Source organism: Barbatula barbatula, assembly GCF_947034865.1.
Source record: "Barbatula barbatula genome assembly, chromosome: 9".
NCBI lineage: Eukaryota > Metazoa > Chordata > Actinopteri > Cypriniformes > Nemacheilidae > Barbatula > Barbatula barbatula.
In genome coordinates, this window is record NC_136772.1 from 11,471,076 (window position 1) to 11,487,841 (window position 16,766).

Here is a 16,766-nt window from a genome sequence, read left to right on the forward strand (position 1 = left end):
CTGCCTTTTGCTTAGACAATCAAGATCAGCAAACTGCATCCTGCAAAAACAATGTTACTATGTCTCTTTTCAATGAAACAGGTGGATACCAGAAGTGCAGCAAATTTATAATCTTGGTATCAAGCGCAAACTGGTCCCCAGCAACACCAGTGTCACTCGGCTCCGGTCTTTTTACAACTGTGTTGCCACACTCATGACCTCCCAGCTTCAAAGCCTGGCACTTGAATCCATTCAGAATTTCACACAACTCATTGCTGAAGACCCTGTAAGATCTGCTCTATCGTTGCATGCTATTATCTTTTACAGGCTAACACCCTCATAAATCCTTAAGACTTGGAAGGTAACATGCTTTTTCCGTACTGAAGCTTTCTGTGAGAACCTGTGATCATCTGGGTTTTGTCATAAAGCTGTTGCTGGATCTGGACGATAATACTATTAAATTTGTACCTGATTTTGAAGACTTTGAAGTTGCCCTGGTAAATGTCTATAACATGATGCTAAAATCCATAAGTCTGATTCCTCGGGTGGAGCCGCAGCTGCTGCATTCAGAAACGGTAAACATATTTTTTACATTTTGTGTGACATCTTGCCAATATTGTGTGTGTTTCATAGGTGCTATTTTCACAATCCTATTATGAGGGATAACATTTATCTGAAATATATAAAACTATTCGGTGTACTATGAAAATATAACTTTCAGAATTTTCTGCCCAGTTTGAATAGACTTTTTAGTATATTAGAATTTCTTGTTTCTGATGTTAAGACAAAGCATAATACTTCATGACACTTCTGGGACAAAAATGTTACCTCCAGCTGTTTAATATCAGCTAAATACTGAAATGAGCTCTTATGACATAATTCAACATGAACGTTATATCTTAAAGGAGCTGTGTGTCATTTTTTAGAGGATCTAATAACAGAATTGTAATATAATATACATAACTATGTCTTCAGAGGTGTACAAAGACCTTAAATAATGAAGCGTTATGTTTTTATTACCTTAGAAAAAGCTGTTTCTGTCTTTGCATGGAATTTGCCATGTTGTTTCTACAGTAGCCCTAAACAGACAAGCTGCTTTACAGAGCGAGTTTCATAAATATGTTATCTCCTTTGGCAAAGAAATGAAAATGTGACAACATCTTAGTCTGTGGCAACCATCTTAGTGCTTTAAAAGGGATGGATGGGTGAGCCGTTAGTTGCAATTCTCAACCTCACCACTAGATTCTGCAAAATTTCAAACACTAGACCTTTAAATCAAGCAGCCTTTAAACATTGGTTATTAAAGGTCTCGTTGAACACGCAATTTCTGCCAATCTCATACTTCTCAAGTATTGCATACTTTGTGTCTTCGAAGAGTATTTAGAGTATTAACAAACACACCTCAACTTCGTCACCTCATCGCAAGAGTAACAAGCTACAGTTGCAGGCCCAAGGTGCAACCAATCTTTACGCAGTGCTGCCAATCTTGATGATAAGCAGGGTTTCCTTTTGTCTGTCAATTGACGCGTGGACGGGTAATTTCATTCGCCTTGTCATGGGCATGCTTTTCTGGGAGAATTGCCCAATAAGGGACTAAGAGAAGTTGTTTTATGTAAGGGTCTTTCATGTTCGGAAACAAACTTTCCGAAACCTACATGAACCTTGGGGGAGTGTATCAAGCACAGAAATACTAGGTAATGCGTCCAACTAGTTTTTGACCATGTGAAGCTTGAGAAGCCAGCACGTTTAACATGGTAAAGAAGTCAGCGTTAAATTATACCTTTAAAATACCATTTGTGCTTCTGTACTTACACAATTTATACTCTCTCATTCCAGCCTGACCCAAAAACACACAGTACCCTTAAACCCATTGTCCTGCCAGAGATCCTGAAGGCCCAGCAGCAGAAGGTCAGGCAGGTAATCCGTACAGAAAGTACCAGACCCTCAGTGAACATTCGTCTCTATGATAAGTATGCCCCGCTGGTGTCCCAGCAAGCTGACGACGATGTGACCCAGTTCCTCCAAGAGCAGCACTCATTCCATGAGCTGATGATGGAGGTGACCCGTTACCAGCAGTTAGCTCATGAGATCCGGTACAGCACCGTCAAGGTTCGTTGTTCTTTACATCAGTTGTACTCATTCACAAAGCCCTTCCTTAAAAGACTAATAAAGACTTAAATGAATGAGACACATTAACTTTGTTTCAGGTGGTGCGTTTGGGTATGTTCGAAGTTCACTCTCATGAGCTGGTCCAGGCTCTTGTTAAGCGAACGGAGGGTCTTTTGGAGAGAATGGTCAATCACATGTTACAGAATCATCGAGAGTTCAATAAGAAGTAAGGCTTAGAACATTTAAAAAACATTTAGTAACCTGTTGTTCCAGGCAGGTAATGTGTGTTGTTATTGATCTCTAGGTTGTGTGAGGAATATGATAAAATATCAAAGAAAGCCCTAAGAACTCCATCAAACACACAGGAACTTGTGGAGCTTAAGGTAAAACTGATCCGCTGTATTTATGAACCTTCTTTGTTTAGTTCCTATGACAATTTTGAGTATAGTGATTATATGTCACTTTGTCATTTGTTTTGTAGTTATATGTGGAGAAGGTGGAAACAAAGGAGATGCCTCTGCTGGAATTGAAGCTTCAGGAGTCAAATAGCCGGTTGTGTTTCTTGGTGGATTATGTCACATTCTCGCTCACAGATACCCGGCTGAACAGCGAGACCTTCAAGAGTCATGCACGCATGCCGGCAGTTTTTAATCAGCACCGTCAGATCATTAAGGAGAAGACCGGACAGTTCCAGGATGGACTCAAGGCATGGCAGACCCCACAGTGGGCCATAAAACCCACTTTCTTATCCATCAGATCAGGGGCTTCAACCAGGAAGAGGAGGCCTTTGGCTGGACTGTCTCTCAGTACCCACAGCTCAAGACGGTTCAGGACCGTCTGGTTCCGTACCTGCGGCTATATGAGATGGCGGCTGAGTTTCAAAAGCAGCACCATGAATGGGTGGACGGCCCACTCGCAGCTGTCAATCCAGACAAAGTAGAAGCTGATGTCGGGAACTACAGCCGTTCTTTGTACAAGCTTGAGAAAAGCTTCCAGGACTCACCCAACACTCTTCAGATCGCAACCTCTGTGAAGGCAGAAGTAGAGGCCTTTAAGGAGCACATTCCTTTAATGCAGGTACCTTGATGAGATATGAGGATTTTCATTTTGGTGACTAAACTTTTTATGGAATATTTGATCAGTATGTGTATAGACTACTTATTGGGAATAATTGAGTTGAAAACAGAGCTGACAATACTACGCTCTTACTGGAGGCTAAAGCATTACATAATAATAAATATAAATAAAAAATGGTTTACTGATTGATGATAATTTGTTTCGGCAGGTGTTGTGTAACCCCGGTCTCCGTGACCGCCATTGGGATGCCATGTCTGCAGTAGTGGTTTCCCCCCTCAGGCCGTCAGAAGAGGACGCCTGTGTGGGCAAGTTTGTTCCTCTCAATCTGGAGACTCATCTCGCCGCCTTTGAAACCATCAGTGAATCAGCCAGCAAGGAACACGGTCTCAAAAAGTCTCGTGAAACCGGGACCTCCATTCTGTCCTCATTTGATGAGATACAGATGCTGCTGGATGACCATATTGTCGAGACCCAGACCATGAGGCTCATGTAGCGCGTGTCAGGTGTGAGGTCTGATACTTGCATAAGGTTCAATATTGTTCGATATGGGCCACTGATCAGAAGGTAAGGAACGACTACTGGAGAGAGGGAGGCAACACAGCAGGTAGGTGAAAACTCAGAACTTTCTTTACTGGTTGAAATCTTGCGTTCATTGAATTTCCCAGTAGCAGTTTGTCTGAAGCATTTAAATTTCAACACTCATTCAGAACATACAATGTATGACAATGCTTATGATCAACTCTCTTTGTTTTGTATTTCAGGAAGTTATTCTCAAGACTCAGACAAATCAGATCAATTGAAAACAACTGTCAAATACTTTGTATAAAATGAAATAATAAAATAAACTTGTTGAAAACTAAACAGACTCAGTTTCTGTAACCCAACAAAATTGAGAGAAAAAATAAACAAGGTTCTCAAAACATTATCATAAATTCAAAACTCAAAATGTGACAGTCTTTTCAGCAAAATGAATCAAATATTCAAGATTCACTGAATTGATTCAGTTATTTTCAGTTCAGATTGAAATGACTCCGATCAAAAGATTTGTTGACTCCTCAGAATCAATTAGTTCAGATCCAATGTCTCTCTTGTCCAAAACCATGCGCGGAGATTGCGGGGGGCAGGGGGAGCATTGCCCCCCCTGGCGGCTGAAACGGGTAATTGCATTGTTTCAACAAAAAAAATAATTGCATTCTTTAAAAAAATTATAGATTATAAATATCTTAAATAAAACAAAACAACTAAATGGTGGTAGGTAATACATCTGATTTCATATACTCCTTTAGTAAAAAAAAAATTCAGGGCTCTGGGTCATGTGACAAGTAACGTAAGTCCAGCGATTCTCAGCTAGCTATGGACAAAAATATGGACATAAGGAGATTTTTAAAACATCGAGCTCCAAATGACACAGATATTCAGTCTTCTGGATCTAACAAAGATACAACACAAACAACAGTAACCGATGATAACGACAGGCAAACAGACACCGCTGTGAACTTGGAGGATACACCGAGCAGCTCTGGATCAGCAGCAACCGCTAGCAGTCCTGACGTTCACCCCACGGCCACAGATGCACTAGCTGCACTAGGTAACACAAACACAGATTATCTTGGAGAAAAACACGGCTGTCCCAAGCAACCTGCTCTGCCCCAATCTATGCATACTGTAGCCTCTCACATGGCGTCTTTTTTATTTTTTCCCCTTGTCTCAAAATGTTTTAAATGATTCATTAAGTACAACAAAATGCGAAATATAACTTGTTTTTTAATCGCTCTCATTGCCACAATCTGTTTTGAAAAAAGGAAAGAAAAACTTTAAAAATCTTTTCGTTTTGGTTGAAGATAATATTTTAACAAAAGTGGTCCGCATTTTATTGCGTTGATCCTAATTGTGTCCGAAGATGCGATGCAAAGTCAAGTGGCTTACCTGTTTACTAATAGAATGATTGTATTGTTGTACTGTTTTTTCTTCTTCTTTGGGTTAAAAATAAATATATGTGTTTATTTAGCATGTTTGTTGTGTCCATATGTGTTAGTGCTGTGTTCCCCAATTGATAGCCCAGGTCCCAGCTGCTACAATGATTTTTTTTGTCCCCCCTGGCTCGAATGTCAAACTCCGCCTATGTCCAAAACTCAAGGAAAAAATATGGAAAAAACAAGGTTTCAGTCCTATTTGTCCAAAAACAAAAGGAAAAGATTTCTCATACCAGTTTGATGAATTCAAGATCAAAGCGCAACAATCAAATTGTCTCCGTGGGTGGCTCGCCTTTTACATACGCTCATACGCGTCTCACGTGTCCAGGATGGTGATCACAATTTCTCAGAAGAACACATACATGAAAAAAAGGAAGAAACAAAAAAAAACAGCCTTGTAAAAACAAGGCAAAACAATAATTAATCTTCCATTCGAACATTTTCACCAACAAACATCATATATACATTTTAAACAACATATTGACTCAATATCTTGACACTTCTACATCACATTATCACTCGTCATTGACTCATTTGCATCTTCACATGCGGTTAGCTTTAGCCCAGCGTGCAAACTAGCACTAGCTCACACGCTATGCATAAGCGCCTATATGAACGCTAACATCACATAACTAATTTTTCAACTAAGTCTGCAACAGTTTTCTTGTGAAAAGTCAAGCCAATATATGAAAAAACAACTCACCAAGGCAAAAATGTCATATCTCGTTCAATAAGATAATTCGCGGTGATTTTGGTGCTCCGTGCATCTACATCAGTTTTTTATTCTCAATTCTCTGTTCCGTCTCCTTCTCACTTCGTCGTCAGCTCTTCAAAGTTATCACTTTCACTCATAAACAAAATCTTTTGATTGCATTCAAGTTACTTTTTCAATATCTATCCTCTGACTCGCTCTCTCTCAACGTCTCTGACCGCCGCAACGTCGCGGGCGCAATGAATCTCAGTGCGCTGCTACCATTGGCTCGTTGGAGTGTCAATCAGTGTCAAGTTTCATATTTATGCTCACGGTTAAACAACAGTAATATCACTGTGATTTTTAGCTTTGAAATACATTATGTAATATCAAAGTGTTGTTTACAATAAACTACATCATATTTAAAGTGAGATTTTCAGTTTTATCACTGTGGTTCCCTTTCTGCATTCCTTCTTTTCCTTGTCCCTTCTCTAGAAAGTTGCGTCTTGTTAATGTGGAGGACTTCCACAATGAGTCCCTGGAGCTTTCTGCCTTTCAGCAGCAAGTCAATGAACAGATTAAATGTGCCAATGAAGTCCTTCTCGGAAGGTAAACACATAAAACTCTTTTCACATGCTTACTGCCTTTTGCTTAGACAATCAAGATCAGCAAACTGCATCTTGCAAAAACAATGTAATTTTGTCTCTTTTCAATGAAACAGGTGGATACCAGAAGTGCAGCAAATTTATAATCTTGGTATCAAGCGCAAACTGGTCCCCAGCAACACCAGTGTCACTCGGCTCCGGTCTTTTTACAACTGCGTTGCCACACTCATGACCTCCCAGCTTCAAAGCCTGGCACTTGAATCCATTCAGAATTTCACACAACTCATTGCTGAAGACCCTGTAAGATCTGCTCTATCGTTGCATGCTATTATCTTTTACAGGCTAACACCCTCATAAATCCTTAAGACTTGGAAGGTAACATGCTTTTTCCGTACTGAAGCTTTCTGTGAGAACCTGTGATCATCTGGGTTTTGTCATAAAGCTGGTGCTGGATCTGGACGATAATACTATTAAATTTGTACCTGATTTTGAAGACTTTGAAGTTGCCCTGGTAAATGTCTATAACATGATGCTAAAATCCATAAGTCTGATTCCTCGGGTGGAGCCGCAGCTGCTGCATTCAGAAACGGTAAACATATTTTTTACATTTTTTGTGACATCTTGCCAATATTGTGTGTGTTTCATAGGTGCTATTTTCACAATCCTATTATGAGGGATAACATTTATCTGAAATATATAAAACTATTCGGTGTACTATGAAAATATAACTTTCAGAATTTTCTGCCCAGTTTGAATAGACTTTTTAGTATATTAGAATTTCTTGTTTCTGATGTTAAGACAAAGCATTAGGGATGAGCGAGTACAGCATTATCTGTATCTGTATCTGTTAACCATATGAATTATCTGTATCTGTACTCGGACTGGGCGGGGTTTAACCAGGAAGTGGTCGGGTTGTCTTGAAAGGGGCGGGGCTTTAACCAGTATGTTATTTTTAATCATGCAATTGCTATGGGTTGATCAGAAATTGTTATATTTATTGCTGATTAGAAAACTATTTACATGACAGCATCAGCATTGAGCTTCAGATCAATGGTTTTGATCACGATAACAAACGAACTATATACAGAACAAGTTATGCAACAATTAATACAACACATGTGGTTGCAATTGTGAAGAAAAATGTAATGAACAAGAGTTTTCATCTAAACATAACTTTCTTTTTTTAACTTTAAATTTTTTTATGATCAGTGATTTTTTTTTTGGTTCTTTTTTTTTCACACCAGGTGTGTGTGTGTGTAGCTAATTAATTTGTAATAGCCTATAGTTTTTATACCACTAACTTACTTTATTTTTTTGCTTGAAGTCAAAAAACTGGTTAGAGTCAGCAGACGGTTAAAAAAAGAAAAAAAATGGTTCGCGTTCTACCAAGCACCACGTCTGAACAAACCCCACGTTTACCAGAACTCTACTGGTTAATAAGTACTGCAAAAAAAAACAAAATAAAAAACAAACCTGAAGCTCAAGAAACCCTAAACGTTAACGGAAAAGACCCGCGAACCTGAGTGACTGAGGGAGAGACAGAGAGAGAAAGAGAGCTGTTCTCTTCTCAGCGTTCTGTGTGTGAGTGAGTGGGCAGAGCGGGACACAGCAAATCTGTATGTGTAAGGGAGGGGCGCTGTGACTAGCCTATCACAGAACGCAGACACAGTCAGCTACCCAATGAGGATTTTTATTCCATCCGAGCAAAGATATTAACTCGCATTACTCGTATAATACTTGTACTCGGCAAATATGCTTTATCCGTACCGGATACTCGTTTCAGCCGAGTATCCGGCTCAACTCTACAAAGCATAATACTTCATGACACTTTTGGGACAAAAATGTTACCTCCAGCTGTTTAATATCAGCTAAATATTGAAATGAGCTCTTATGACATAATTCAACATGAATGTTATATCTTAAAGGTGCTGTGTGTCATTTTTTAGAGGATCTAATAACAGAATTGTAATATAATATAAATAACTATGTCTTCAGAGGTGTACAAAGACCTTAAATAATGAAGCGTTATGTTTTTATTACCTTAGAAAAAGCTGTTTCTGTCTTTGCATGGAATTTGCCATGTTGTTTCTACAGTAGCCCTAAACAGACAAGCTGCTTTACAGAGCGAGTTTCATAAATATGTTATCTCCTTTGGCAAAGAAATGAAAATGTGACAACATCTTAGTGCTTTAAAAGGGATGGATGGGTGAGCCGTTAGTTGCAATTCGCAACCTCACCACTAGATTCTGCAAAATTTCAAACACTAGACCTTTAAATCAAGCAGCCTTTAAACATTGGTTATTAAAGGTCTCGTTGAACACGCAATTTCTGCCAATCTCATACTTCTCAAGTATTGCATACTTTGTGTCTTCGAAGAGTATTTAGAGTATTAACAAACACACCTCAACTTCGTCACCTCATCGCAAGAGTAACAAGCTACAGTTGCAGGCCCAAGGTGCAACCAATCTTTACGCAGTGCTGCCAATCTTGATGATAAGCAGGGTTTCCTTTTGTCTGTCAATTGACGCGTGGACGGGTAATTTCATTCGCCTTGTCATGGGCATGCTTTTCTGGGAGAATTGCCCAATAAGGGACTAAGAGAAGTTGTTTTATGTAAGGGTCTTTCATGTTCGGAAACAAACTTTCTGAAACCTACACGAACCTTGGGGGAGTGTATCAAGCACAGAAATACTAGGTAATGCGTCCAACTAGTTTTTGACCATGTGAAGCTTGAGAAGCCAGCACGTTTAACATGGTAAAGAAGTCAGCGTTAAATTATACCTTTAAAATACCATTTGTGCTTCTGTACTTACACAATTTATACTCTCTCATTCCAGCCTGACCCAAAAACACACAGTACCCTTAAACCCATTGTCCTGCCAGAGATCCTGAAGGCCCAGCAGCAGAAGGTCAGGCAGGTAATCCGTACAGAAAGTACCAGACCCTCAGTGAACATTCGTCTGTATGATAAGTATGCCCCGCTGGTGTCCCAGCAAGCTGACGAGAATGTGACCCAGTTCCTCCAAGAGCATCACTCATTCCATGAGCTGATGATGGAGGTGACCCGTTACCAGCAGTTAGCTCATGAGATCCGGCACAGCACTGTCAAGGTTCGTTGTTCTTTACATCAGTTGTACTCATTCACAAAGCCCTTCCTTAAAAGACTAATAAAGACTTAAATGAATGAGACACATTAACTTTGTTTCAGGTGGTGCGTTTGGGTATGTTCGAAGTTCACTCTCATGAGCTGGTCCGGGCTCTTGTTAAGCGAGCGGAGGGTCTTATGGAGAGAATGGTCAATCACATGTTACAGAATCATCGAGAGTTCAATAAGAAGTAAGGCTTAGAACATTTAAAAAACATTTAGTAACCTGTTGTTCCAGGCAGGTAATGTGTGGTGTTATTGATCTCTAGGTTGTGTGAGGAATATGATAAAATATCAAAGAAAGCCCTAAGAACTCCATCAAACACACAGGAACTTGTGGAGCTTAAGGTAAAACTGATCCGCTGTATTTATGAACCTTCTTTGTTTAGTTCCTATGACAATTTTGAGTATAGTGATTATATGTCACTTTGTCATTTGTTTTGTAGTTATATGTGGAGAAGGTGGAAACAAAGGAGATGCCTCTGCTGGAATTGAAGCTTCAGGAGTCAAATAGCCGGTTGTGTTTCTTGGTGGATTATGTCACATTCTCGCTCACAGATACCCGGCTGAACAGCGAGACCTTCAAGAGTCATGCACGCATGCCGGCAGTTTTTAATCAGCACCGTCAGATCATTAAGGAGAAGACCGGACAGTTCCAGGATGGACTCAAGGCATGGCAGACCCCACAGTGGGCCATAAAACCCATTTCAATTCTTAACACAAGAAACTTAGTGTACAGAATGATTGCTCAAACCAAACATAGGAAACATGCAGACAATGTCATCATGGCAACAAAATAATTTGGCGATGGTTTACAGACAAAACAAACCTTCTTATTACACAACTCTATTGTTAAGTGCATCTTAAGTCCCTGTGAACTGGAAGTTGCGATCGTTTACATTTTTGTATTCTGACGTATTTCCAAATGGAACGAAAAGTAGAATGAGAATAAATAGTGGGCGCGGCTTTTTTATTTCACTTCGATTTGAATGGCTGTCTAAAAACAGGCGTTGCACTTTGAAAGGGAACTGGCAGCAGTCTGACAGTTGAAAGGGAGGAGTTAACAGATGCTCCGCCTTAGCTATCTAACTTGAGATGGATAGTCACTAGAGAGTATTTTCAGATTTGTACTAGGGATGGGCGATATGGACAAAAAATTAAATCTAGATATTTTTGACGATTATAACGATAACGATAATTAGACGATATCCATTAAAAATGTGTTTTTAAAAGTCTGAGTTGCTTAATCACTGATGATAATAATGGGCACATTGTTGAATGAAAAGAGTGCTTATTTATTTTCTTTAACATGTAAGTATTCAAGAAAAAACATTTCAAAGACATACAAAATAATTGAACTAGTGTAAGAACATCGAACTCTGAGTAAACTTTCAGTTGTACACCTCTTCTGTAGTGTAAATTGTGCAGCATACAAGCAAGATGAAATTATAATATATGATATAAATTGGCCACCTTTGGTAACATCTCTGAGCTCAGCAAATACCTGAAGAAAGCCCAGGCCCTCAATTCTAAACTGGACTCTCTTATAGAAAAGGTACTGAACTTTGGACAACGTAATACGTCCAGACTTTGGACAAAATTTTGGTGGCTTTTGATGCATATGAAACCATATAGTCCTTGAAAGTTTGCAGTGGGTTATTTTTAGCACATTTGTTAGTGATGCGTTAGAGTGCTGCTGACAATAGCAGCTATCATCACTCCATCTTCACTTTCTTATCCATCAGATCAGAGCCTTCAACCAGGAAGAGGAGGCCTTTGGCTGGACTGTCTCTCAGTACCCACAGCTCAAGACGGTTCAGGACCGTCTGGTTCCGTACCTGCGGCTATATGAGATGGCGGCTGAGTTTCAAAAGCAGCACCATGAGTGGGTGGACGGCCCACTCGCAGCTGTCAATCCAGACAAAGTAGAAGCTGATGTCGGGAACTACCGTTCTTTGTACAAGCTTGAGAAAAGCTTCCAGGACTCACACAACACTCTTCAGATCGCAACCTCTGTGAAGGCAGAAGTAGAGGCCTTTAAGGAGCACATTCCTTTAATGCAGGTACCTTGATGAGGATTTTCATTTTGGTGACTAAACTTTTTATGGAATATTTGATCAGTATGTGTATAGACTACTTATTGGGAATAATTGAGTTGAAAACAGAGCTGACAATACTACGCTCTTCCTGGAGGCTAAAGCATTTCATAATAATAAATATAAATAAAAAATGGTTTACTGATTGATGATAATTTGTTTCGGCAGGTGTTGTGTAACCCCGGTCTCCGTGACCGCCATTGGGATGCCATGTCTGCAGTAGTGGGCTTCCCCCTCAGGCCGTCAGAAGAGGACGCCTGTGTGGGCAAGTTTGTTCCTCTCAATCTGGAGACTCATCTCACCGCCTTTGAAACCATCAGTGAATCAGCCAGCAAGGAACACGGTCTCGAAAAGGCCATGGAGCGCATGGCCGGTGAATGGGCCGGGATGGAGTTTACCCTCCTGCCCTATCGTGAAACCGGGACCTCCATTCTGTCCTCATTGGATGAGGTACAGATGCAGCTGGATGACCATATTGTCAAGACCCAGACCATGAGAGGTTCATGTAGCGCGTGTGAGGTCTGATACTTGCATAAGGTTCAATATTGTTCGATATGGGCCACTGATCAGAAGGTAAGGAACGACTACTGGAGAGAGGGAGGCAACACAGCAGGTAGGTGAAAACTCAGAACTTTCTTTACTGGTTGAAATCTTGCGTTCATTGAATTTCCCAGTAGCAGTTTGTCTGAAGCATTTAAATTTCAACACTCATTCAGAACATAAAATGTATGACAATGCTTATGATCAACTGTCTTTGTTTTGTATTTCAGGAAGTTATTCTCAAGACTCAGACAAATCAGATCAATTGAAAACAACTGTCAAATACTTTGTATAAAATGAAATAATAAAATAAACTTGTTGAAAACTAAACAGACTCAGTTTCTGTAACCCAACAAAATTGAGAGAAAAAATAAACAAGGTTCTCAAAACATTATCATAAATTCAAAACTCAAAATGTGACAGTCTTTTCAGCAAAATGAATCAAATATTCAAGATTCACTGAATTGATTCAGTTATTTTCAGTTCAGATTGAAATGACTCAGATCAAAAGATTTGTTGACTCCTCAGAATCAATTAGTTCAGATCCAATGTCTCTCTTGTCCAAAACTCAAGGAAAACATATGGAAAAAACAAGGTTTCAGTCCTATTTGTCCAAAAACAAAAGGAAAAGATTTCTCATACCAGTTTGATGAATTCAAGATCAAAGCGCAACAATCAAATTGTCTCCGTGGGTGGCTCGCCTTTTACATACGCTCATACGCGTCTCACGTGTCCAGGATGGTGATCACAATTTCTCCGAAGAACACATACATGAAAAAAAAGAAACAAAAAAAAAACAGCCTTGTAAAAACAAGGCAAAACAATAATTAATCTTCCATTCGAACATTTTCATCAACAAACATCATATATACATTTTAAACAACATATTGACTCAATATCTTGACACTTCTACATGACATTATCACTCGTCATTGACTCATTTGCATCTTCACATGCGGTTAGCTTTAGCCCAGCGTGCAAATTAGCACTAGCTCACACGCTATGCATAAGCGCCTATATGAACACTAACATCACATTACTAATTTTTCAACTAAGTCTGCAACAGTTTTCTTTTGAAAAGTCAAGCCAATATATGAAAAAACAACTCACCAAGGCAAAAATGTCATATCTCGTTCAATAAGATAATTCGCGGTGATTTTGGTGCTCCGTGCATCTACATCAGTTTTTTATTCTCAATTCTCTGTTCCGTCTCCTTCTCACTTCGTCGTCAGCTCTTCAAAGTTATCACTTTCACTCATAAACAAAATCTTTTGATTGCATTCAAGTTACTTTTTCAATATCTATCCTCTGACTCGCTCTCTCTCAACGTCTCTGACCGCCGCAACGTCGCGGGCGCAATGAATCTCAGTGCGCTGCTACCATTGGCTCGTTGGAGTGTCAATCAGTGTCAAGTTTCATATTTATGCTCACGGTTAAACAACAGTAATATCACTGTGATTTTTAGCTTTGAAATACATTATGTAATATCAAAGTGTTGTTTACAATAAACTACATCATATTTAAAGTGAGATTTTCATTTTTATCACTGTGGTTCCCTTTCTGCATTCCTTCTTTTCCTTGTCCCTTCTCTAGAAAGTTGCGTCTTGTTAATGTGGAGGACTTCCACAATGAGTCGCTGGAGCTTTCTGCCTTTCATCAGCAAGTCAATGAACAGATTAAATGTGCCAATGAAGTCCTTCTCGGAAGGTAAACACATAAAACTCTTTTCACATGCTTACTGCCTTTTGCTTAGACAATCAAGATCAGCAAACTGCATCCTACAAAAACAATGTTACTATGTCTCTTTTCAATGAAACAGGTGGATACCAGAAGTGCAGCAAATTTATAATCTTGGTATCAAGCGCAAACTGGTCTCCAGCAAAACCAGTGTCACTCGGCTCCGGTCTTTTTACAACTGCGTTGCCACACTCATGACCTCCCAGCTTCAAAGCCTGGCACTTGAATCCATTCAGGATTACACACAACTCATTGCCGAAGACCCTGTAAGATCTGCTCTATCGTTGCATGCTATTATCTTTTACAGGCTAACACCCTCATAAATCCTTAAAACTTGGAAGGTAACATGCTTTTTTCCTTACTGAAGTTTTCTGTGAGAACCTGTGATCATCTGGGTTTTGTCATAAAGCTGGTGCTGGATCTGGACGATAATACTATTAAATTTGTACCTGATTTTGAAGACTTTGAAGTTGCCCTGGTAAATGTCTATAACATGATGCTAAAATCCATAAGTCTGATTCCTCGGGTGGAGCCGCAGCTGCTGCATTCAGAAACGGTAAACATATTTTTTACATTTTTTGTGACATCTTGCCAATATTGTGTGTGTTTCATAGGTGCTATTTTCACAATCCTATTATGAGGGATAACATTTATCTGAAATATATAAAACTATTCGGTGTACTATGAAAATATAACTTTCAGAATTTTCTGCCCAGTTTGAATAGACTTTTTAGTATATTAGAATTTCTTGTTTCTGATGTTAAGACAAAGCATTAGGGATGAGCGAGTACAGCATTATCTGTATCTGTATCTGTTAACCATATGAATTATCTGTATCTGTACTCGGACTGGGCGGGGTTTAACCAGGAAGTGGTCGGGTTGTCTTGAAAGGGGCGGGGCTTTAACCAGTATGTTATTTTTAATCATGCAATTGCTATGGGTTGATCAGAAATTGTTATATTTATTGCTGATTAGAAAACTATTTACATGACAGCATCAGCATTGAGCTTCAGATCAATGGTTTTGATCACGATAACAAACGAACTATATACAGAACAAGTTTTGCAACAATTAATACAACACATGTGGTTGCAATTATGAAGAAAAATGTAATGAACAAGAGTTTTCATCTAAACATAACTTTCTTTTTTTAACTTAAAATTTTTTTATGATCAGTGATTTTTTTTTTGGTTCTTTTTTTTTCACACCAGGTGTGTGTGTGTGTGTGTGTGTAGCTAATTAATTTGTAATAGCCTATAGTTTTTAAACCACTAACTTACTTACTTTATTTTTTTGCTTGAAGTCAAAAAACTGGTTAGAGTCAGCAGACGGTTAAAAAAAGAAAAAAAAATCTCAGACAGGCAGAGACGCAACGCTAGTCGCGTTCTACCAAGCACCACGTCTGAACAAACCCAACGTTTACCAGAACTCTACTGGTTAATAAGTACTGCAAAAAAAAAACGAAATAAAAAACAAACCTGAAGCTCAAGAAAACCTAAACGTTAACGGAAAAGACCCGCGAACCTGAGTGACTGAGGGAGAGACAGAGAGAGAAAGAGAGCTGTTCTCTTCTCAGCGTTCTGTGTGTGAGTGAGTGGGCAGAGCGGGACACAGCAAATCTGTATGTGTAAGGGAGGGGCGCTGTGACTAGCCTATCACAGAACGCAGACACAGTCAGCTACCCAATGAGGATTTTTATTCCATCCGAGCAAAGATATTAACTCGCATTACTCGTATAATACTTGTACTCGGCAAATATGCTTTATCCGTACCGGATACTCGTTTCAGCCGAGTATCCGGCTCAACTCTACAAAGCATAATACTTCATGACACTTTTGGGACAAAAATGTTACCTCCAGCTGTTTAATATCAGCTAAATATTGAAATGAGCTCTTATGACATAATTCAACATGAATGTTATATCTTAAAGGTGCTGTGTGTCATTTTTTAGAGGATCTAAAAACAGAATTGTAATATAATATACATAACTATGTCTTCAGAGGTGTACAAAGACCTTAAATAATGAAGCGTTATGTTTTTATTACCTTAGAAAAAGCTATTTCTGTCTTTGCATGGAATTTGCCATGTTGTTTCTACAGTAGCCCTAAACAGACAAGCTGCTTTACAGAGCGAGTTCCATAAATATGTTATCTCCTTCGGCAAAGAAATTAAAATGTGACAACATCTTTGTCTGTGGCAACCATCTTAGTGCTTTAAAAGGGATGGATGGGTGAGCCGTTAGTTGCAATTCGCAACCTCACCACTAGATTCTGCAAAATTTCAAACACTAGACCTTTGAATCAAGCAGCCTTTAAACATTGGTTATTAAAGGTCTGGTTGAACACGCAATTTCTGCCAATCTCATACTTCTCAAGTATTGCATACTTTGTTTCTTCGAAGAGTATTTAGAGTATTAACAAACACATCTCAACTTCGTCACCTCATCGCAAGAGTAACAAGCTACAGTTGCAGGCCCAAGGTGCAACCAATCTTTACGCAGTGCTGCCAATCTTGATGATAAGCAGGGTTTCCTTTTGTCTGTCAATTGACGCGTGGACGGGTAATTTCATTCGCCTTGTCATGGGCATGCTTTTCTGGGAGAATTGCCCAATAAGGGACTAAGAGAAGTTGTTTTATGTAAGGGTCGTTCATGTTCGGAAACAAACTTTCTGAAACCTACACGAACCTTGGGGGAGTGTATCAAGCACAGAAATACTAGGTAATGCGTCCAACTAGTTTTTGACCATGTGAAGCTTGAGAAGCCAGCAAGTTTAACATGGTAAAGAAGTCAGCGTTAAATTATACCTTTAAAAT

General features: G+C 39.3%; 1 protein-coding gene across 1 annotated transcript in view; it reads left to right on the forward strand.

Moving 5' to 3' along the window:
- Window positions 1-16,766, forward strand: part of LOC306898734 (dynein axonemal heavy chain 7-like) — a gene marked incomplete at its 5' end in the record, with an annotated part of 97,234 nt that overhangs the window by 14,857 nt on the left and 65,611 nt on the right. The window contains 20 exon segments of the mRNA XM_079464476.1: window positions 82-265; window positions 408-554; window positions 1,816-2,088; window positions 2,187-2,314; window positions 2,393-2,471; window positions 2,570-2,794; window positions 2,845-3,165; window positions 3,374-3,654; window positions 6,325-6,438; window positions 6,551-6,734; window positions 6,877-7,023; window positions 9,272-9,544; window positions 9,643-9,770; window positions 9,849-9,927; window positions 10,026-10,250; window positions 11,325-11,642; window positions 11,844-12,187; window positions 13,809-13,922; window positions 14,035-14,218; window positions 14,320-14,508. Of these exon segments, the coding sequence (XP_079320602.1) occupies window positions 82-265; window positions 408-554; window positions 1,816-2,088; window positions 2,187-2,314; window positions 2,393-2,471; window positions 2,570-2,794; window positions 2,845-3,165; window positions 3,374-3,654; window positions 6,325-6,438; window positions 6,551-6,734; window positions 6,877-7,023; window positions 9,272-9,544; window positions 9,643-9,770; window positions 9,849-9,927; window positions 10,026-10,250; window positions 11,325-11,642; window positions 11,844-12,187; window positions 13,809-13,922; window positions 14,035-14,218; window positions 14,320-14,508 (3,937 nt within the window).